Source organism: Lutra lutra, chromosome 3 (genome assembly GCF_902655055.1).
Source record: "Lutra lutra chromosome 3, mLutLut1.2, whole genome shotgun sequence".
NCBI lineage: Eukaryota > Metazoa > Chordata > Mammalia > Carnivora > Mustelidae > Lutra > Lutra lutra.
The window spans coordinates 131663077-131687253 of NC_062280.1; the positions used below are offsets into that span (position 1 = coordinate 131663077).

Below are 24177 nucleotides of genomic sequence, written 5' to 3' on the forward strand. Positions count from 1 at the left end.
ACCAAACAATAACAATGAAACAAAGATCTTGGTGTTTCATTTGATAAGAATTTTAAAAATGAGGGGAATGGAACTGAAATTATTTGGGAATCTACAATATGCCAAACAGGAATCATTGGTGCATTAAATGAATCATTAGTGTCACATTGCTGTAAAACCTAGAGCCAAACTAAACAGAATCGATTTGGGGTTACATTAACAGGAGTTATATTTTTAAAGGTTGAGGTTTGTGTAAGAGTTACCTTCTATATTGTACTGTTCCAAACCTATTTACCTGAACACCTTTTCAGATGAAGTTTAGAGGATAGCTAGAGACCTGTTCTTTAAAGAACAGGACAAGGGAATGGGGATATTTAGCCTAGAGAATTGCTGTTTTCATTCATTCATTTTTTTTAAACACCTTTATTCAATGGAAATTATAAGCCAGCCATGTTAGCACAACATTGTGTTTTCCCACAGCCAGTGAATGAAAACATTATTTACTGACCCTTGTTATTGCATTAATACCTTAAATGTATTAGTTCCTTTCATCCTTTAATCCTATGAATCTCTACTTTGGGTTGGATAAACTATGGCTTTGAACATAAGTCATTTGTCCAAGATTACACAAGTAAGTGGCTCAGGAACTGGAATCCAAACTTAGGTTCTACTATACCAAGCATGTATTCTCAACCACTATACAATATTGCTTCTTGATATGTTATTTGCAATACCAAATCACTATATTGTACCCCATGAAACTAATCTAACACTGTATGTTAACTGTACTGGAATTAAAATTAAAAAAATATTGCTCCTTAGAACTCAGATGCATGGGCTTCTTATCTTTGAAAAACTGCCCTTTGAAAATAGGGGTATGCATCTATTCAAGTAAAAATGTACACTAAATTAATATTCACCACATACAATGGTTGTAATCTGGAGAGTTTAAAAAATGAACATTTTAGGTAGGTTCTATTATTATGTAACTGTCTTTTATTTCAAAAATATTGTTAATGCAAACACTAAGCTATTTGTACATTTACCAGGAAATAGGCTTTATAGGCTAAAAAGAAACATACTTGCTGTCTTTTCTAAACTTTATGCTTTTGGGGATAGTATTGAAAACATATTACTGTGCAATTATAAAGACTTGTATGTGGTTATAATTGGTTTTACATGTGTTTATAGGTCATTCAACACATATTGTGCCTGTATACTAAAGGTACAAGGACACATTTACTATGTGCTGGCAGCTGAGTTCAAGTGATTCATTGAATTCTCACTTCCCTATGGGGTAGGTATTCTAGGAGCTAGGAGACTAGCTTGATAAATTGAGTAGACTGTGCAGGTGGTAAGTTGTGAGAATTATTCCAATGCTTGTGCACTTTCCACACTACCATACTGCCTTCAAGTAGCTGACAGCATGCTGGAGAGTATTTTTTAATTGGTAAGCTCTTTTAAATATTTCTGATATTGAATTAAGTATGCAACAGAAGTAGGGTCTTCCTACTTTGAAAAGGTGATATCCTTTTAACCCACTCCCTGTCTCCACTAAAGGAAAATGAACAAATACAAAATGAATAAGAAAAACAAAACCAAAGTGCACACATATACTGCTTAAGAAACAAAACAGAGAAAATTAAAGTGAAAATATTAAAATGATGTTAAGCTATTCATTTGGAAAGGAAATAGAAAGTTCAGGTTGTCACTGTCTCTCAAAGCACTCATGCAAGAAGTCTAAAAATAGCAAGAGGTAGAACCTGCTGCCATATTTTTTTATACACAGCAGGGGGAAAAAAAAGCTAGTGTGATGATCTTTCAGTCTGGATTTACATATTGAAGTTACATCATTTTTGATTTACAAATGAAAATTGTGCTCACAAAAGTAGATAACACTATAAATAAAAGGCTCTAGGCAGTTATATATGTTGCAGGATTTTTAAATTATAGCATATCTAAGTCACACTATTAAAAGTTACTGGTTTTGCAAGTTTTTCATACAGTTTCAATCATTTAAGCATTTTATAATTCAATTGCTATTTAATATAAATGGACATACCAATTACCACTTCTTTCAAAAGGATTTTTTTTTTTTGCTAATAATTCAATTCAATTTGCTAATTCAACCAATTCAGCGCAAATTTAAAACAACTAAAAACTAATCGTAAGTGCTGGTTTTGAGGAGCTTTGTTATACATAACCTATAGTACCTTAGAATTTTACCATGTTCCAATATCCTGAGAGTTAACTTGACTAGTTGGCCCAGTTAAATATGAGTAATAACTGGGTTATGATAGATTTGTATATTGACTCTGTTTATTGGAGATGACAATTAGAATGACTTGAATATACCTCCAGATACCAACTATTTCTGGTGGCTTGTAATATATCTTTATTGAAAAGGGCATGCTTCATGAAATATTAAAGAAAATTAATCCTTCATTTCAAAGGAGAAAACAGCAGTCATGCCTGTTTAGTTTTAATTCAGGGCTAGCAGCAAGATTACTGTATACAGTTTAATTTTCTTAAGCAATAATATTTTTGTTTTATATTTATACAGTTATAGTAATCTACTTTGTTTTGCACATTAAGGCTGGTGATAAGGATTACCTATATTTTTAGATACTTTCAAAAACCTCTGAACTGTACATGACTAAGGAAAAGGGAGGCATCATTCATTAGTTGGCATCATACCTGAAGATCTCAAGAGATTTCTGAAATATGGAATGTGTAGCTCCCACCAAACTACCATATAGTGTCACTCAGTGCAGCCTTTTTAGGCTGATAGGTGAGTTCAAGAGCTGTTTGTTGTTCAGAGCTCCATCCAGAGCGGATCACTGTTTGACAAGTTCTATTTTAAGTCGTGCCTGTGTGTGCAGGTGTCAGCCTCTTTCATAGCTGTAGAAAAAGACCCATTACACTCCATCTGTATCCTTCCCCGACAATGCAAGATCTTTCCCCATGGTGCGTTTGTTTCTGCTTTGCCAGCCACTTTTTATTTGGGAAATTGGGGGTTGGGGGGGGCGTTAGGCGGGTAGTACTGCGAGGAAGGACGAAGAGGGGCAGAAAGAGGTCGTCTGCCACTCCCCTACCTTACAAGGCACGTGGCACTGGCAGTGGCAGCTGCTGGATGCAATGATGAAGACGAAGATGATGAACCTCCTCTTAGCAAAAGGATATTGAAGGAAGGAGGAGGAGGCAGCTAAGGCAAGACACACACTCACTGTGTCCTTCCCCACTGGGAGAATCCACCCTCTAGGGAAAAAGTACAAGGAAGCCACTACCTGTCCCGCCTCTACCAGCTTGCCCCAGGGTCTGGCATTGGTCCCCATGCACCTGCTCACCTGTCTATCGGTTCAGGGTGGTTGGGGGAGGGACGAGGGGTGTCGGGGTGGGTGGGTGGAAAAGAGAAGGAGGGCAGGGCAAAAGAGGGGGTGCACCGAGGGCTCCGCCCCCGGAGACTCTGCGCAGGCGCAGTGGCCGCTACCGCAGGCAGGGGGCGGCAACATGGCGGAGTGAGCGGCGGCGTCGGGGCTTCACAACAACAGTGGCGCCCGTAGCAGCAGTAGCAGCAGCGTCAGTAGCGTCGGCCACAGCCTGAGCTTCAGCACCGGCCAGCGTCGTGGCCAGCTGCTCGCCCCCCAGGGCTTTTCGGAGCGGCGGCCGCATCTCCGCGGGGGGCGGGCCGGGCCGGACGGACCGGGAGGGGGAGAGAGAGGAGGCAGCGGTAGCGGCGGCGACAGCGGTATAGCTCCTGGGCGGGCACTGCCGCTCGCAGGGCAGCGGTTAGCGGCGCAGCCACCGCCGGGAATAAGCCTGGGAATAACCCACCGCCTCCGCCGGGGAGGGCGCCGGAGCGGGCCGGGCTGACGCGCAGGCGGGAGCGGGCCCGGCGCCGCGGCGCTGGTGGATGCTGGGGCTCCGAGGCGACGGCCGGGGGGCGGGGGCCGAGGCAGGTATAACGGTACCGGCGGAGGCAGCGCCTCTGCTCTTCCCTTCTCCCCAGGAGGGGGGCAAATGGCGAGCGAGAAGCCGGGCCCGGGCCCGGGGCTCGAGCCTCAGCCCGTGGGGCTCATCGCCGTCGGGGCCGGAGGCGGAGGCGGCGGGGGCAGCGGCGGTGGCGGCAGCGGGGGCAGTGGGATGGGAGAGCTGAGGGGGGCGTCCGGCTCCGGCTCGGTGGTGCTGCCCGCGGGGATGATTAACCCTTCGGTGCCGATCCGCAACATCCGGATGAAATTCGCAGTGTTGATTGGACTCATACAGGTCGGAGAGGTCAGCAACAGGGACATCGTGGAGACGGTGCTCAACCTGGTAAGGGAAAAGGCGTGCTCTCCATCTGCTCCCAGCCCCCATAGCTTGCCTCCCCAGCCTCTCGCTTCCACACACCTCCACCCCCAGGGTCGCACACGCTGCGCGTCCCTGGGAGCCCCGATCGTCGGGCGGGTATTGCCCAGCGGGTGACCTGCCTGCGCGCAGCCTTAGCCACCCCACCTCCCAGCTCTCCTCTGGTCCTCTCCTGCCTCCTGAGTGCGGTGCCCAACTTAACACCGCTTATTATCACTTCTCCTGACTATGAGCAGAAATTATTCCTTGCCGTGCAGGTTTTGGGTTGACTTGAGAGTTTAGTTAGGGGGAGAGGAGGCCTCCTTTTCTCTGGGGTTCTTTCTTCTACACTCTTAATTGTCTGTGGTGTCGCTCTCCGAGGATGAAAGCCTTGCCCCTAGAGCCTAAATTCCCCCGTGCTACCGAAATGTGAGAAGCGCATTAGCTCTAACTTGAGCAGCTGGGGTGTGATGTTTTCAAATGAGGAAAATGATGCAGTTTTGCATCTGCCTTTAAATATATTCAGAGGCTGTGATGGAGAGTGTTGTGGCTGTATTTTGCACCGCCCCCCCCCCTTCCCGCCCCATCTCTTTTTAGGCAGCCTTCTTTCTTTGTAATACTGCCCTGGGTATGCTGACCTCTTAGTCATTTTTTTTTTTTTTTTTTTTTTTTTTTAATGCACACAAGGTGTTAAAATGTGAGGGCACCCAATCATACAGGTTGATTTCTATGGTTGCCTTCCGAGAGCGTGGCATTGGATAAAGACTAAAGGCAAGGTGTTAAATGAAGCCGTAGGTTTTGGTTTCTTTCATGATAAGAAAGAGTTACTGCAGAACTGTGTATGACTTAATGTTTTGCGCTACCTACAGAGAGGCTAAGAAGCGTTCAAGATGTCAGGGGAAGAAATGAGAAGAAATAAAGCAGAATCATAAATTGCGGATAATTAAGAGTAGTTCATTTTTAATGTTTTGCAAATGCAGTTTTGCTGCAGCAAAGCTTTTAAAGCAGTTTCCTCTGCAATATCTAGTCTTTGACACACTGTTAAGGTAGGGTTTGCGAAGACAAGGCTTAAATCAGGAGCGGATCAGTTGACTTGTATTTGGTGTGGAGTCACAGAAATGTAAAAATATGTTTACAAGGATATTTTTTATAACACCCATATAGTCTGATTTTTCAGCCAAGCAATTATTTTTATTTCATCTATTGGAAAACTGAAAGAAAGCTGAAACTACAGCAGTGGTGCCCTGAGACGTGGATTAAAGTCTGTGGTCTTATGAACCTCTTAAATTCACAGAAAAGTTAAAGCTGCTTTCTTTTTTTCCTTTTTTGCTAGTATGTCAAGTCAAAGAATATGTGTTTGCTTTGTTATATTATTACTTTTTAAATAGAATACACCTCTTTCTACTCTACCTTTCAAATAAATCACCAAAAAAGTCATTGTAAGTTTGGGAGAATGTCACCTGGATATAACCAAATTCTTTTCAAAACAATGACAGAAATATTGTTTCTTTTAGCCAGCTGCAAATAGGAGGTCAGTACTTGCCTTTTAAAAAAACAAGCAAGATGAAATCTCAAAATATATTAGTATGTTAGCAGGTACTGTATTTCTGTAAATTTAAAAGAACACATATAAAGTTTTTTTTCCAGTTTTCACCTAACCAATACCATTTTTTAACCTTAGGTGATGTGATATTAGGTTATTTTAATAAGTGTTTGTATGCTTAGTACATTTTAACATGGTAAGAGGCAATAGAGCTCTCACAAGCTGGAAACTGATTTGAATGTGTAACCAGTTTGGACTCTGCAGCAGTAGTGATGTATGCCAGATCAGTTCTTAACAGATGGGGTTCTATACATATACAGTTAGGTTAAGAAAGGAAGTGAAATACTTCTTTTGAGATAGAAAAGAAATTTAACTCTCTTATAGTGCAGTGAAAATCTGGCGTGAAGTCTCAGTATGCAAACATAATGTTAGAGATTAGCTTTACTGTTAAGCTTAATTGGAGTAATCAGAAGTAAGGTAATACTGAAATGTTATATCCCAAATCCACATAAGACCTTGTAACTCATTGATTTTGGAATAAAAAAGGTTAGGTTTAAATTTTCTTTGTTCATATTTAAAGGATGCAGTAGTTCTTGAAACGTTTGGGGAAAAGAATATATGAGAAAGGGAGCTATTTACTATTAAGTTGCTAATTATATTGATTTTAGAATACAAATTGATCACTTGAAGCGTAATATTTCTTGAGCTGTAGGTTTAGGGCTTTATCTTGCTAATATAATCATGAAAAAAATGTTATGTTCAAGCTGATTCCGAAAATACTTGGAAATCATAGGCATTTAGAAAATAATTATCAAAACAGTTCTATTTACTTAATAAGTAAATCAGTAAAATCCATTTAGGGAGCTTAGTGACTAGTTAGAAGTTAGAAGCTTCTAGTATTATCTCCAAAGTGAGTTTTTTCAATATTCAATCTTAATTTAAAATATTAAATTAAAAAAGTAGGTAGAAATAGTGAAATCTCTATCACAGTGCCATTTATGACAGAAAAGAAAGGAGGGGAACTGATGAAACTTAAAAACAAAACAGTTTCTACTTAAACAGTTTTAATCAGTCACTTTTGCCAAAATATTTATCTATTTTTCATGTACATTCTATATCTCTAGATAAAATGAGAATACTAATACTTGGTTTTCAGGTGTTATTTTTCTCTTGCCTTACCCAAAGAATTAAAAGTTTTGCTGAGTGAAGTTTAAGTATGCAGTGAAATACAGGGTTTCTACATAGTCATGGCTGTAATTTTTCTGCTTTTGTTTGCCAAGGTAGAGCTGTTTCCATTGATCAGATGGGTTATGAATTTGTCGAAGAATCACGGATGTAAAGAGAAATAAAGTGATTAATTTCAATTGTAGATGGATATATTTTGTATAATGATATTGATAACTTGAAACGTTAAAATATAGCACCCAATATTTATATTTACAGAATCAGGAAGATGAGTAAATTAATTTATAAATAATGTTACAATGATAGTATAGTGTCAAGAATTTTGCAGTGTAGCTGTGAAAGAAGCTGATCATCAACAAACTTTGACTTTAAGAAGAATTATTTAATGTAGCAGTACAAGAGAGTCCTAACTCTAGATAAGGAATTTGGTTGCCTGTTTCAGTTATAAAATAGGCATACTGCTTAATTGAGTGCTTCTTTTGTAAACACCCTTAACATATGTTTGTAGAAGGTTTTTCTTTCCTTGAAGTAAATGCTATGTAAATATCATGTGTTCTTTGTTTATAACATGAAAGTTTCTTTTTATCAAAGATTTTAATATAAACATAGTTTTAGAAAAGATAAAATAGAGGATTGATATTTACTTAGTGAAAGAATTCAGGTTTGAATAGTTGTCTTAGGTAGTATAATTCTTTAGCATTTGATTAAAATTTTTTTTTCCCAAATTACAGTGCTATATCAGTGTATCTTGTAAAAAAATACTTCCTCTCATAATTTCATTTTTTTACATGTGAATGGCATATTATATTGAAAACAATACAAGATACTTACCTGGGATTTTGTGGGCAAAGTTCCTCTCCTCTCTTGCGTATGAATCATAGTATTTTTGTTAACAGGAAATTTTTAAGTGATTCTCTTGTGATTGAATGGGACAATAGCTTTTCTTAGAGTTTTTTCGTTTGTAGTTTGAAAATCAGAATCATTTTCCCTTTAAAGATACATAGAATTTCAAAAACAAAAGGTATATTCTGCATTTGAACTAAATTTATTTTAAAAATATGTAGTTGCATCTTGGAATCATGGAAGTCCTTAATATTAACAAAATTATGTTTACTTATATTAAAAGAGAATTTCCTGCATTTTAATTTACATTGGCATGTAAGTCTTTTCATATTAACTTGAATTATTTTGTTTTGCTGTTGAGTATTGCAAGTTAAATTAAGAATCCATTTGTAAACATTGGAAGTTACACCATCAAGAGTTCTGAGATTTTCCACAGAAAGATGCATTTAGTCATGGAATGACACCAAAGCAGTATGGATAAGCCCTGAGAAATGTATAGAATTGTTGAATCATTATACTGATGTAACACTGTATGTTAATTATAGTTGAATAAAAAAAAGAGAGCAAAGTGCAAATACTCTATAGCCAGATTATGATCAAGCCATATTAATTTTATTTTTATTTTTATTTTTATTTTTTTTAATATTTTATTTATTTATTTGAGAGAGAGAGAGACAGTGAGAGAGAGCATGAGCGAGGAGAAGGTCAGAAGGAGAAGCAGACTCCCCGTGGAGCTGGGAGCCCGATGCGGGACTCGATCCCGGGACTCCAGGATCATGACCTGAGCCGAAGGCAGTCGCTTAACCAACTGAGCCACCCAGGCGCCCCAAGGCATATTAATTTTAAATAAGTATTTTGTATATTGCTAGTCAGTTTTTGGCAAATACTATGCCGTTGAATAAATGTATCTCAAGGTTCTGTCTTAGCTATGCTTTCTCCAAACATAGTATAGAGAAATTCATTGGAATTTATTCAACTGGAATAAAAAAAGTTAGGTTTAAAATTTCTTTTTACATTTAAAGATGCAGTAGGTCTTTAAATGGAAACTTTTGGGGAAAAGATAATATGACAAAGGGAGCTATTTATCTCAAACTCCCCCCCCCCCCCCCCGCATTTTGGATCACTGATGTGCTACTGTATCCTAAAATTCAATCATCCACATTTTTGACTGTTTATTTAAATATTATTTTGCATCAGTTTCATAGGCTTCTAAATTCTTGCCTGAACTTTTCATATTTCATGCATTTTCAGCATACAGGTATCCCCTGCTTTCCAAAAGTTGATGTTTTGCCATTTCACTTTTATGAAAGACCTATGTTAATACCTGTTTTTGTTAACTAAAAAAAATCTGAAGAAGATTTTTGCTTTTACCAAAAAAACCATTACTGTACCAGTAATAGTTCTTTTGTAAAAGTGAAGTAGCATATTTCCAACTTTAGGAGAGTGAGAGATACTCTTCGTTTTATGCATTTTGGCTTTTGAAAGGTTTCATAGAACACTCTACTTTGGGATAGTGGGGGAACCAGTATCTCCTTCTACAGAGATACACCTATCACTCTCAAATATTGTTATTTATTTATTTTTCTACTGTTGTTATTTATGTGTGTTTCCCCTCCTATGCTGTGAACTCCATGAGGGCAGGAGGCTGTTTTATGCATATGGACGGTCCCTGACTTTAACTGATGGCTCAGCGATTTTTTGACTTTACAATGGTCCAAAAGTAATATACACTCATTAAAAACCATACTTAGGATTTGACCTTTTCCTCAGTTAGTGATATGTAGTATGATACTCTCTCGTGATGCTAGGCAGCAAGTCACCTCCCTGTTAGCCACTGGATCATGAACGTGGACAGCTGATATACTCAGCCATTCTGTACCCATACAACCATTCTGTTTTTCTCTACTTTCAGTGTAGAATTCAATAAATTACAGGAGATAATTCAACACTTCATTATAAAATAGGCTTTATGTTAGATGATTTACCCAATTGTAGGCTAATGTAAGTGTTCTGAGAATGTTTAAGGTGGGCTAGGCCAAGCAATGATGATCAGAATGTTGGATGTATTAAATGCATTTTTGACTTTTGATATTTTCAACTTACAATGGGTTTATCAGAACATAACATCATAAGTTGAAGATACATATTTATCTTTTATGTTTTGGCTCTTGGGTAAGTTAAATGCATTTTGACTAGGAAGGACCCTATTATTCGGCGGTAGAAGACCAGTTTCTCAACAGTCAACAGTAAGGTCCAGACCCAAGATCCTGAAATAAATGAGACTCATTTAATGTATTGCCTAGTTTTGTAACTAGAAATGTGTGTTAAATATGTATGCATTATGTAGACCTTACTACATAGGTAAATGTTATTTTTAAACTGACATATTGGAAGAAGTAAGTATCTGTTAAGAACTTTTCGTTTCAATAAACCTATGTATATGTCAAATGTATAAGCACATGACAAAGATTATGTTCTTATTAGCAAAGAATACATATAATGCTTTGAATAGAAATTAAAAAGTTATTGGGACACCTGGGTGGCTCAGTCAGTTAAGTGTCTGTCTGCCTTTGGCTCAGATCATGATCCCAGTGTCCTGGAATCAAGTCCTGTATCAGGCTCCTTGCTCAGTGGAGAGCCTGCTTCTCCCTCTGACTGCCCCTCCCCCTGCTTGTGCCTATGCTCGCACGCGCTTTCGCGCTCTCTCTCTCTGACAAATAAGAAAATAAAATCTTAAAAAAAATTAAAAAAGTATTTTTGCAGTATGTCATATTACCAGGAATAGTGGACATCTTTTGTTTTTGTCTCTCTGGCATACATTTCCCTTTTTGATAAGGGCACTGTAGTTGCCTTTGAGGAAGCACTTATCTGCCATTTTTAGTTCAGCTGGTTTAGGTGGGCTGGGTATCTAACCCAGGCATGGCCAGAATCACTGTGATTGACTCAGAGTTGAACATTTAACTCAAGGGGAGTCATAGGGTCAGTCATAGGACTTGTGCTGAAACTCATTCTTTTGGGGATGCTAAATTGGTATCATCCTATAGTTGTGGGAGCCTGTATTAGAATTTGACTTAGTATGGGGAGAGAGAAATACGTCCTTTTTAAAACAAAACAAAACAAAACAAAAAAAATTTTTTGAGAGAATGTTTGTGCATGAGTGTTTGCGCATGTGCATGAGCAGGGGAAGGGGCAGAGGGAGAAGGAGAACCTGGAGCAGACTTCCTGCTGAGCATGGAGCCCAATGGTGGGCTCCAAGCTGGGCTCAATCCGAGGACCTCGAGATCATGACCTGAGCCGAAATCAAGAGTGGATGCTTAACCGACAGCCACTCAGGTGCCCCGAGAGAGAGAGAAATACATTCTTGATTCTGCTTGAACCTCTGGCATTCTCTGTGCCTATGGAAATTATTTTCTAACCATTAAATTCTCTTTTAAAGTTTATTATTGTTGTTAGCTTCAAGTCATTTTAAATTGGGGCTCTGTCACTTGTAAATGGAAAGAATCCTTCCTAGCATAGACTTTAGTAAATGGAAATGGTATGTTGTAAGGAATAGACTTAAATGTCGAAATGGAGTGTAAGGCAATGAGGACTTTGCTTTTCCCTAGCAATTCCTTTTAAGGAATTACAGAACAGCTGGTTTAAATTGTCACCTGGGTATCTTTGCCCATGGAATTACTGAGGTGGTAACTTTAGGGGGATACTTTAGTTTTTGGTCACTTTTTTGTGGCCTTTGATAATGTTTTATAGGAGGGCAGCTAGCTTTGGTGCAAGCTGGCATGGTTGAAAGCAGACAGGGAAGAAAATACTGGGAGACTGAATGTTGTTAGGTTATTGAAAAGATGGAAATCTGGATTGTTAAGCTATATCTTGACAAGATTTCTGGCTCTGATGCTAAATCAACCAGCTGACCGAAGGTAATTGACCAAAAATGTGTTAGGTTTGAGAAAACTACTTCAAGAGGGGCGTGTGGGCGCTCAGTTTGTTAAATGACTGCCTTTGGCTCAGGTCATGATCCCGGCATCCCAGGATCGAGTCCTTCGTTGAGCTCCCAGCAACATGGGGAGTCTGCTTCTCCTTCTGACCTTCTCCCCTCTCATGCTCTCTCTCTCAATCTCTCTCTCTCTCAAATAAATAAATAAAATCTTAAAAAAAAAAAAAACCAAAACTACTTCAAGAATAACTTCAAGTCTGAAACAAAGATCTGTATTCCTTTCCTTCTAAGGCAGTTCTAAGCTTTAGTAAGAGGAAGTTGGCTGCTAAAGCGGTGTAGCTACTGGATGGAAAATCTAAGCTATGAAGGTGAGCAGACAAGTGAGGTCTTCTCAGTTAGTAGGAATGAGTACATCTGAATTGGTTGAACCAAGGAACTGCATTGCCAGGATAAGAAATTCTTGATACTTTCACCAGTAGTGTACTGTGTGTGCTTCAAATTAGTGATCATGGTTTACCTTTGCCACTCTTCAAGGTGCAAATTATTATTTATGTTCTTTACCATCCTATATTAAGTATCAGGGAGGTAGTTAAATTCATTGTATAACTACATGTTGTCAGATAATGAGGTACCACCAAAAAGAATGCACATTTGGACCTGACCAATTCATAACACGAAGTTTTATTAGACTTATAGCTTGATGCATTACCTTGACATTGTCTTTGTCTCTTCCTCACTCCCTGCTCACCCCACACCTCCTTGAGGTGATGAGTATGTTTCCTATTGTGGCTATGGTAGTAACATCTTTTTCTTCTAAAGATTTTATTTATTTATTTGACAGACAGCAAGAGAGGTAACATAAGCAGGGGGAGTGGGAGAGGGAGAAGCAGGCTTCCTGCTGAGCAGGGTGTGGGGCTCCGTAGGACCCTGAGATCACAACCCAAGCCTAAGGCAGACACCTAACAACTGAGCCACCCAGATGCCCTAGTAGTAACATTGTTAAACATGGGTATTAAAGAATTATGTATATATAGAGAAGTGAATATATACATGAAAAATTATGTATACATACCTTATGGGCAGCCAAGGGCTAGAATGTTACAATTTTCTGACATTTTGGCTGTATAACATCCATTTTTTCTGCTGCTAACAGTTCTAGATTTTTTGAGACTCCTCTTGGGAGTCATCCCTTCTTGATTCTTTGTTTATATAGTTTGGGGTTTCTGTGGATTCCTTTCTGCTTTCCTGAATCAGAAGCAGAAACTGGACCTGGCTCATGAATAAAATTTTTGGTTAAAAATCTAGCTGCACATCTAAGTAGCTTGGTTACTTCTTTAATTCTGTCAGAGAAAGATATTGACCATTAGTGTTGACAAAATGTTAGAATATAAGTCTGTATTTGACTGGCAATCTGTCACCATGAATCAGGATATGCTTGAGAATGGACCTATCACAGAGGCACCTAGAATGAGGAGATAGATTACCAACGACATCTTTGGAACCGTTCAGGTCAGTTGTATCCCCTGACTTTTCAGTGCATTAAGCTAATAAATTTCCTATTTTGCTTGAGCCAGTTTGAGTTGCACCCCACTGACTCCTGAACAGTATTCTAAATTAAAAAAAAAAAAAAACAAAACCCAAAAAACAAAAACCAAAACTTAGGTATTAAGTATTATAGGACGATTCATAAGAAAAATATTAACTTGGGGCACCTGGGTGGCTCAGTGGGTTAAAGCCTCTGCCTTCAGCTTGGGTCATGATTCCAGGGTCCTGGGATCAAGCCCCACATCGGGAATCTCTGCTCAGCAGGAGCCTGCTTCCCCCCCTTCTCTCTGCCTGCCTTTCTGCCTCCTTGTGATCTCTGTCTGTCAAATAAATAAATACAATCTTTAAAAAAAAAAAATTAACTTGACAAAGTACTTGGTATATTTCAAGAAAGAAGATATACGTATTGCTCATTAATATAGAAATTTATTTTCACTAATAATATACAATGAAAAACAAGTGATTAAAAAATTACCGTTGTTTCCTAGGCATGCTAAAATAATCATTTTTTTCAAGATTATTTATTTATTTGAGAGAGAGTGAGTGTAAGTGAGTAAGCATGAGCCAGGGGAGGGGCAGAGGGAAAGGGAGAAGAAGACTCCCTGCTGAACAAGGAGTCTGACCCCAGAGCGGGATCCCAGGACCCCAAGATCATGACCTGAGCTGAAGGCAGACACTTAACCCACTGAGCCACCCAGGTGCCTGGATAAAGTATTCTTAAATGATGTTGTAGGGTATGTAAAATGTTAACAGCTGCTCTGAATGACATTTTAACCCTATGTATCAAGAGATTTAAAGATGTTCTTGTCATTAATCCTTAGTTCTTTAGCTAAGGAAGAATTACCTAGGGACAGGTATGAGGGATAAATATAGTTTTATGATCTAAGAAAAAATTGGCAACAGCCTAAAAGTTCAACAGTAGGAGAAGGTTAAATGAATTATTTTACATCCATATTATGGGATATCACACAGCTGTTAAAACTTTATGTGCCTCAATTTCCTTATGTATAAAAGGGGATATTTACCTCAAGGCTATTGGGCAGATTAAATGAAATAGTGTATGTAAAGCCTTTGGTACACAGTTTATTTAGGGCTTACTATTATTAACTTTATTCTTATCTTGAGCCTGAGGATCATCTGATCATAGAAAAAAGACAATGATCTAAATAAAACTGAGCTGTTCTCTTTTAGTTTGGAGTACCTGACCCTGATGAACCTGTCAGAGAAGGGATCATAGGTACTCACAGATCAGGCTCTTCTGGTGAAATACAGGAGGTCCGTTCTCCAGCATCTTGCATTGTCTTTATTAGTGCCTGGGGTAGTTTTTCCTAATTACCTACTTTGAGTAAGGTAGATGGAAAACTGGGGAAGGAAATAGATAGGAGGTAACACAAGTTTCTTTGCCTAGAATCAGTTCTATCTCTTCCTTTCCTCACATGGCTGAATTTTACATTTAGATGTAGTAGGACATGATTGGTGATCCTAGTAAATAATTCCTCCCTCTGGGAGTATTAGCTTAAATATTTAGAAGACTTCTTGAGTAACAAGCCAAAGGGGGAAGTTAGGGGATTAGAAACTGTTTTGTGATCTGTTGTTTTGGAAAACAATATTAGCCTATAGGTTAACAGGTCTTAACTGTTTAAAATCCATTTGTGAAATTGTACTATGTTAACTAGTCCTCAGAATAACTTCTTGTTCGGATACCACTCTAGATGTGGAGACTAAGGCTGCAGGAAATGTGTGTGAGGTAGTTAGATAAGACTGTCTAGGTATTAAGTAGCAGAGGTGGGACTCACGCCTTCAGATTCAAAAAAGCTAGAGTCCTTTTCATTATTAAACAAAGTGAAGCTACTTAGAAATCATCCCAAAGGCCAGCACTATATGGAGAGTGATGTTGGTAGGGAGGGTCCAGCCAGTCTCAGTGAGCTGGTGCTATGGTAGGGAATGCGGCCCTTGGATAACTCAGGACTAGCTGTTTACAGTACATCAAAATGAATGTAGGACGGTTTGATGGATTTGTATACAAAAAAGATTTTAGCAAAAGTTATTGTGAACTATTTATTTTTGAGTTTTTGGGAATAATTGATTATACAGCGTTATAAATGGTAACTAATTTTGAATTGTTGAACTTTTCTTAGGCTACTTTGAACCAGAATAGTAGCATACATTAATATATTTATCTTATATAGAGAAAGTGGATATGTGATATGTTAGTATTAATTATATGGACCACCACATATATCATATTTGCTTGGATAAAACAAATGAGTTATAGAAGGAAAGGGTCTAGGTAATATAAGTTCCAGTAATTGTGATTCCTTTTTCAGTTTAAGAAAGTAAAGCAAACATTGATTAATAGCAAATTTTATGGAAGTGTTAATGTCTAGATACATTTATCTTTAGCAAATACCTTCATATTCTGAGAGAAATAACCTGCAGCTGATTTAAAGATGGCATACATGTATTTCTACTGTTATCTTAAAAATTTTTACTTGTGGGGAGGGATTGGCATTTATAGATTGGGTTTGGTTTCACACTTTATGTTTTTAATATTCTCTCCCAACCCCATTGAAGTAAATGTGGGTTTACTTTAATATAATAAGTCAACTGTGGCTGAAGTTAAGTGGCTTGTCCAAGTTTGCAAAGCAGTTTAGTTGGAGAAATGAGACTAAAAGCTAGAGGTCCCATTTCCAGGTTCATTGCTGTTTAAAATATACAGAAACCTTTAATGATGATGATGACAGTGATAGCAGCTTACACTTATTGAATCCTTACATGCCAAGCAGTATGTTAAGCATATGATAGGCATTATCTCATTTTATCATCTTGATTTTAAATGTAAAATCTTCAGTGAAATAAAAATAGTCTTCTAAGTTACACTAAGTCCGATATCTTAAAAAAGAAGTGTTTTGAGCTTCAATTAAGCAATATTTTATTATAAAATGTCATAAAACTATTTTACTTGATTTGTACTAATTTTGTATAATTTAATTACCCTTTCGAAGTCCTTGAATTTAAATTATTTAAAAAATCTTATGAGATAGGAGTCATCACTGGAAAAGTGTTCCTTTTATTATATTATATTGACTGTTACTTGCTAAATAATTACTGCATTTCTTAAGTCATCATATTTTTCTACCTTTCTCTAAAAAACACCTACTTGTGTTTCAAGATTTAGTTCACATCCCCTACTTAGGCCATACCTTCCTGGAGCTCCCCCTAAAAGCTCTTCCTCCAATCTTGTGCTTTCCCATATCATTTTGTACATACCTCAGAGTCAGCACTTGCACATTCTATTTTAAATATTTGTTTACTTGTCAGACTACCCTAGAGACTCTGAATCCCTTGAGATCAGAACATTGTGTTATTCACCTTGGTTTCATGAGTACTTATCGTAGAATCTGGAATTTTGTGCTGCTTATTGAACTTGTTTTTGGAATGATGATTTTTTTTTCACCTTTGATATTGTGTGCTTGTTTTTGACACTTTTGATTTGGGTATAAATCTTGTCTTCGCAAGCTTTTATGGTTCTTTCAATATCTATGTTTGCCTCTTTTGTAACATTTCAATTTTTATTTTTCTTGGGGCAGGGGGAAGATAAAGATTTTTAGGTGTGTACATGCATGGTTTTTATGTTTAAAGAAAGTTTAAATTTGAAATGGGTTTTCGGGTGCTCAGATCGGGGCAAAAGCCTAACTCTATCACTTAGCTAGGCGAGGAAAGAGAACCAGGTAGATTAAGATCCTGTGGTCTTTCACAGACTAGGAATTAACACCTAGATTCCCTGACTCTTCATCCAGTGCTTTATCCATTTTATCTTGGTGCCTACAGTTCCGCTTTGCCCCAGCTCCTATCAAATAGAAGCATGCTTTTTGTTTGTTTGCTTGTTTGTTTTTTGTTTTTGTTTTTTCATTCAGGCAAGCTCAGGATACTTAAATGATCATTCAAGAAATTACTGAGTAATCCTAACCTAGTGTTCTATTGTCAGAGTAAAGATACTCATTGGGCATATAAAAAAGAATTTTTTACGTTGTCCCTCCCTTCAGTAACTGGAGGTTTAGCACCAGGAGATAGAATAAGCAGATACATTACAATGGTAAATAGTGATATTACAAAGATTTACATAAAATGCCATAGAGACAATGGATCCACTAACTTTCCGTGGAGGATTCCAGGAAGGTCACCTTGTTGGGTGACTTTTGAACTGGATCTTGAAGGACGAGCAACTGTTTCCCCAGATATAAAGGGCAAGAATGGAAAAGCTTTCTATAAAGAGGGGATAGCTTGCATAAGGACACAGGTCATGAGGAAGTGTTTCCATGGTTTTGTCCTCTACTGTTAACTATAATCTACTGTTAGATCAACTTCATTTCTTTTTATAGAAATCCCTCTATTTTTATTCCATGAGTATTCACACTTTTTTCCCCCTCTCAGGCTTTCTCAGGGGAGGTGTAAAATTTATTAGAGTCCAATTCAGTTAATTATTTCAGGAGCTCAATGTATATAGGTATCTTACTTGTACTTACCCAGACTTCTGATAAATTGGCTCTTTGACATAGAGGGGCTTATCTTTTTCCTGTCAACTTTTCCTTTCTTTTGACTGTTGAAAGATACAGTATTTGTTATAGTATTGTGTAATAATTATGTACACATAGTAGGCATTCAATAAAAACCGGGTGAATAACCAGAACTTCTGAACTATTCCTAAATTGGAACTCTGTACCTATTAAATAGTAACTCCCCAGTCCTTTTCCCTCTGGCCCTGGGGACCACCATTAAACTTTTCTGTCCCTGTGAATTTGACTATTCTGGGTACTTCATGTAAGTGTAATCATACAGTATTTGTCTTTCTGAGTCTGGCTTATATTACTTACCATATGTCTTCAAAGAGTAAGAGTTTTTTATTCAAACCAGTCTCCATTGGCAACACAGATAAGATACTCTGGAGACTATATTTGTATGTTACATTTATAAATTCTTGATCTGCATGATCAGTCTCTTTGTTGATGGAACCAAAAGAACGTAGTTCCCATTAAGAAGAAGTAATTTCTATATGACTCAGGTTCTTTACCCCTATTTCTTGAATATTATGTGGAATAGAGATATATAGACTATAGTAGTAGTAGTAGTAGTAGTTCTTTAAAAATGTACTCCCATAGTTTAACCGTTCTTGATCCTTTTATTTTGGAACTTGTCAGAAAATCAGCATAGAGTTCTAACCCTGTAAATTCTTAGTATTTCTCTTTCTTCTCTTTATATTACAAAGCCTAAAATAATTTACATTTACACTGGTAAGACAGTCTCAGAGGGTGGGGGAAGGGAAGAGACTCAGCAGGCCAAGCCAGAATTCTCTTTGAGTAGGGACAGGGAAAGAAAGACCAGGGACAGTCACATAGGAATAATTCTTGTCACCTAAAAAATTAATTAATTATGGAAGACGGCAGCTAATTTGTTACAGTGATTTCAGTTTTTTATGGAATATTCAGTAGTGATTTTTACCTCAATTCCTCCTTCATTTAAAAAAAAACAACAACAACCTGTAATTTATTTTTCCTTGAGAGTTTTTTTTTTTTTTTTTTTTTTTTTTTTAATGTGCTTCTATTAAAAAAATCTGTTTGGGCACATGGGTGGCTCCATGGGTTAAAGCCTCTGCCTTCGGCTCAGGTCATGATCTCTCAGGGTCCTGGGATCGAGTCCTGAGTCGGGCTGTCTGCTCAGTGGGGAGCCTGCTTCCCCCTCTCTCTGCCTGCCTCTCTGCCTTCTTGTAATGTCTGTCTGTCAAATAAATAAATTTTTAAAAAATCTGTTTAATTTTTCTTTTCTCTAAAATTTTTCTGTCATGTTACCTACCTAGTTACAAGCTTCTAGAGAGCATGCCCATATCTGTTTGAAGTCATTTTATGTAATATAAAGCTTCTGAAGATGACTTTAGTTTTAACCCTTTTCCCCTTTGTTTTTAACAAATAACATAATTTTGCTGTCTTCTTTTATACCGTTGCAGTATAGGTCTAGCTTATCTTTCTATTTCCAAAGATTTTATTTTTTTGAGAGCGAGACAGCAAGCTTTTGTGTGTGTTTTGTGGGGAGGTTATGGGGAGGCAAGCCAACTCCATGTTGAGCTCAGAGCCCAATGCCGGGCTAGATCTTAAGATTATGAGATCGTGACCTGAGCTGAAGTCAAGAGTCTGGTGCTTAACTGACTGAGCCATGCAAGCACCCCTAGGCCTAGCTTATCTTAAATAACTTACTAAAGGTTTATCAATCATGGCTATATTTATGCTATTTTAAAGATTTTTATTTATTTATTTCACAGACAGAGATCACAAGTAGGAGAGAAGCAGGCAGAGAGAGAGAGGGAAGCAGTCTCTCTGCTGAGCAGAGAGCCCGACATGGGGCTTGATCCCAGGACAGTGGGATCATGACATGAGCCAAAGGCAAAGGCTTTAACCCACTGAGCCACCCAGGCACCCCTATTTATGCTATTTCAAAGTCTAATGAAAACTATGACTCATTGTAAGCTTGTCTTTTCATATACTTACTGCTTGTTTTGAAGTGCCATCTCTTTTTGCTTGTCTGTAGCTATACTATCCAGTGTAGAAGCCACTCTATTTTGGGACTATTGAGCAGTTCTTAAAATGTGGCTAGTAAGAATATAGATGTGCTTTAAGTTAAAATACACACCGATTTTTAAAGACTTAGTTTGGGAAAAAAATATAAACTCTTATTATTAATTTTTATATTGGTTACATGTTAAAATGAAAGTTTTAGTTATGTTGCCTCTTGGGTTATTTTATTATAAATAAGTTATATATATATACACACACACACACATATATATATACACACACATATGTGTGTATATATACACACATACATATATATATATACACACATATATGTGTGTGTATATATATAAATATATGTTAACCTCACCTGTTTAATTTTACTTGTTCTAATGTGGCTATTAGATAATTTTTAAATTATATATGTGGCTGACGTTATATTTCTTTTATTTTTTTGTCTATAGCTAACTTAAATATTGGGTATACAACTAACTCAGTAATTAGGTCCTGTAGGTCTTCAATTGAAAACTTTGGGAAGTAAATTATACTTTGCATGGTTTTCTAAACTCTCATATAAGTTACTTACCCTTTATCTTTGGAGAAAAAAAGATTCATGCTTAACACTGCATTAGAGTATGTTCATCAGTAAGAAGGAGATGATAAATTCACATTTTTAAGCTGTCATTGAGGGAAGGGATATGAGAAGAGATTCCTGATGCCTGGTGATGGGTCTGATACATTGTAAGCACTCAATGAATATTAATTTAAAAAAATATTTAGGTTGAGATTTGAAAAGGTAGTTGATGATAGGGTATATGACACCTATATTTTATTGAGTAAAGCTGTAGCTTAAATATACCTGTGTAAATTTGTGCCCTGTGGAGAGGGAAGGTGAGTTTGGTTTTCAGTGCCTACCTACTGTCTTGAGGGGGAGGAGCTAGATCTCTCTGGGCATTTGTAGTTCATGAATAAGAGAGAAGGTGGGGGAAGAGATGAAAGGAACGGAACTGAAAGGTATTGGAAGTTATTTTGAATTTTTTCAGTCTCATAAAAACAGAATTCTGAAAATTACAATATTTTATCAAAGTAGAGTTAATGGTTTTCTGAAATGTAGAGGAAAATTCAAACTGGCTTGAGACAGTTCAGTATTGGGATCACCATAAATAAGGCTTTTCCTTTAACTGCCTTGATGTTAGTACTATATTGAACTTTTCTTCCTCTGAGAAAATTCTGTTCCCTCCCACCACTGAAAGGATGCTGGTTTTTCCTTTCTGCACATCAAATTATAGTTTTTCATTTACCAGCATTTCAGAATTGAAAGAATGTTCCCAAAAAGCCCCCCAAAACTGTTAGCAGGTAGTCAAGTATTAGTATGTGTAATAATGCACCAACTATTTATAAGGTAGCATATTTACTTATCTTGGTTTTTAAAAGTTGAGATTTAATGATTCATCTTTACCAAAGTGTGACTTTTCACAATGTAGTTTTCTTTGGAGTATCTGTACCTATGAATAAAATATGCTAAGTTGTGAATTTTTTCCCTCGCTGTTAATCTGTTCATATTCACATGCTTGTTTCATTGCTGTTATTGTTGAAGTCCTCCACCTGGCAGACAGCAGGCCCTAACTGGGTGGGATTGTAGGTTCAATCTTTTAACCATTGACTATACTAAGGTTAGATTCAAATGGAATGTAATCCATTTTCTTAGTCTCATTAGTATCACACAGAGACTGAGTGAACTAAGTGGTCACAGTTCAACAGATTGCCTGAATGGTCATGGAATTGTTTTCAACTATTAACATTTTCTCATCTGGGCTTTAGGATCAAGAACATTCATTTTTAGGATAATTGACTGATTTTTGGGTTGGTTTGAGTAGCTGTAGAAGAAGCATTTTTCTCTGTGAAAATACTATTTAGCTACTTTTTTAGGAATTATGTTGAGCAAATATATGTTAGTCAAATTTGCTGATTTTTAAAATTAATTATATTGGGCTTTTTTTATTCTAGAGATAACATTCAACCTGATTAGTGATTGCACTCTGAAAGGTAAACTAATGTATTTTAGTTACTGCATGACAAACTGTCATTCAGAATGACAGCTGAACCCATTTACATTGAACAATTGTGCTGCCAAACTCTGAAATAAATTGAAGATGACCTGCTTAGAAAATATGGGATATAGACATTTACAACATAGATTACAGTTCCAGAGAGAGAGTGGTTGAGGTTTTGGATCAATATAATAATGTATTTCATATCTTAGAGCCTTAATTTATTATCTTTGTATGTAAAAGGAATAAAGATCTATTAATGGGGAGGTAGTTTATGAGAATACAGTTTAATAATTAGATGTATCATATTTGTGATATATGTTGCTACTTGTTAAAAAGGGACTCTGTTAATGAAGTTTATTCCTGAAGAAAAACCAGAGATCTTATAAATGCTTTGCTTTGTATTATGATACTCAGTAATGTTTAATATATACTGTTATTGAATTATAGCATTCTATAGTTGACTTTATTTTCTAATTGATTGAAGTATTCAAGTTAGAGTACAATATTTAATTTGTAGGTTATCTAGTTCTTTTGTTCTTTTGTTTGCCCTTCCTCCCCTATTTAAATATTGGTCTATGGTATCTGACTGTATATACTCATTTTTAGCCTAGCCTCCATCTCTGACTTTGTATCCATTTTGTTCAAACAAATATTTATTGAATACCCACTGTATGTAATGCTAGGCACTGAGGGTACAGTGATCAAGACAACACCCTACCCTGGAGTTTTTCATACTGTAGCAGGTGATAAATACAGGCAATTAAATGTTTAAATTCCTACAATAGAAATAAATGAGGGTATAGTGGGCCACACTGAAGAGAGTGACTTACTGATGAAGTCAGGGGAGGGCTTCATACAAGCGGTGGTGCTTGAGTTGAGGTTTGAAATATGGCTAGGTCTGTCTAGAGCTGTGTATTCTTTTGGTAGCCACCAGCCACATGTGGTTAGTGACCACAAGAAATGTTCTGAAAGCATAAAATGCACACTTGATTTTGAAGACTTGGTATAAAAAATGTAAAATTAGTGGGGCGCCTGGGTGGCTCAGTGGGTTAAGCCGCTGCCTTCGGCTCAGGTCATGATCTCAGGGTCCTGGGATCAAGTCCCGCTTCGGGCTCTCTGCTCAGCAGGGAGCCTGCTTCCCTCTCTCTCTCTCTCTCTCTCTCTCTGCCTGCCTCTGTCTACTTGTGATCTCTCTCTGTCAAATAAATAAATACAATCTTTAAAAAAAATGTAAAATTAGTAATTGAAAAATATTTGTTACATGTTGAAATGTTACTTTAGATATATTGGGTTAAAAAAAGTAATTTAATTTCTCATGTTTACATTTTCTTATAATAGGATCAATAAAATTTAAAACTATGTATGTGGCTTACATTTTTACTGGGCAGCCCTAGTTTAAAGGGGAACATCTCAAAAATGAACCATTGGAAATATAGAAATAAACTAATATTCTAGTATGTTTTCTTTCTTTATATATATGTATATGTATATAGATAGGTGTCTGTGTATACTTATATAACATATACTTGTACATACAGATGCATATCTATAATCTTATATTGTTTGAGTCACTCATATTTTGGGTATTCCTGTTATGTGTCAGTACACCTCCTCCTAACTAATGCATTGACTTAATAGCAATAATTTAAAAACCACATATCATTGAGGAAAAACTTGTTTTCCCTGCTCTGGTAAAAATTGCCTAAATAATTCATGGAGATCAATATGGCAACAAATTAAAATGCATTTTATTGTCAGCAAATACTTTGGAAGGCAAATTGTAAACATTGCTTCAGAGTTGAAGAAACAATTACAATAAAATGTAGGAATTTGTTTTGTAGGAGTTGGATGAAAGTGCTGTTACTTCTAATGTGTTTTGCTAGATATTTGCTTATATTATTTGCTAGACTGTTTCTTAATAAAATAAATGACTGCTTTTTGTGAATTACTATCTTAAAATATATGTGAAAATATACTTTCTGGAAATCATGTTTGTCCTATTTACCAAAACCAGAAATCAAGAAGTAATCTTACTTTTACCTGGAAAATAGGATATACAGTTTGTTATTTAGTTGATTTATCAGAATCAGGATCGCCTATTGTGTTTAGATTGCTAATTTTAGTATTAATTATCAGGACTTCAAAGATTATCTGTTTTTCAGCTGCGGAAACCTAGGCACAGGGAAGTTACTGATCTAATCTGGGCTT

The 24177-nt window shown here is 37.0% G+C and overlaps 1 protein-coding gene across 12 annotated transcripts in view; it reads left to right on the forward strand.

The window, feature by feature from the left end:
• Positions 1-3479: 3479 nt before the first annotated feature.
• The window catches only part of NBEA (neurobeachin), a 677938-nt gene continuing 657240 nt past the window's right edge, over positions 3480-24177 (forward strand). For all 12 annotated transcript variants that reach the window (XM_047723145.1, XM_047723148.1, XM_047723152.1 and 9 more), the window contains exon 1: positions 3480-4293. In XM_047723145.1, coding sequence (XP_047579101.1) covers positions 4000-4293 — 294 coding nt within the window. In that variant the 5' untranslated portion in view covers positions 3480-3999. The remainder of the gene's footprint in view (positions 4294-24177) is intronic.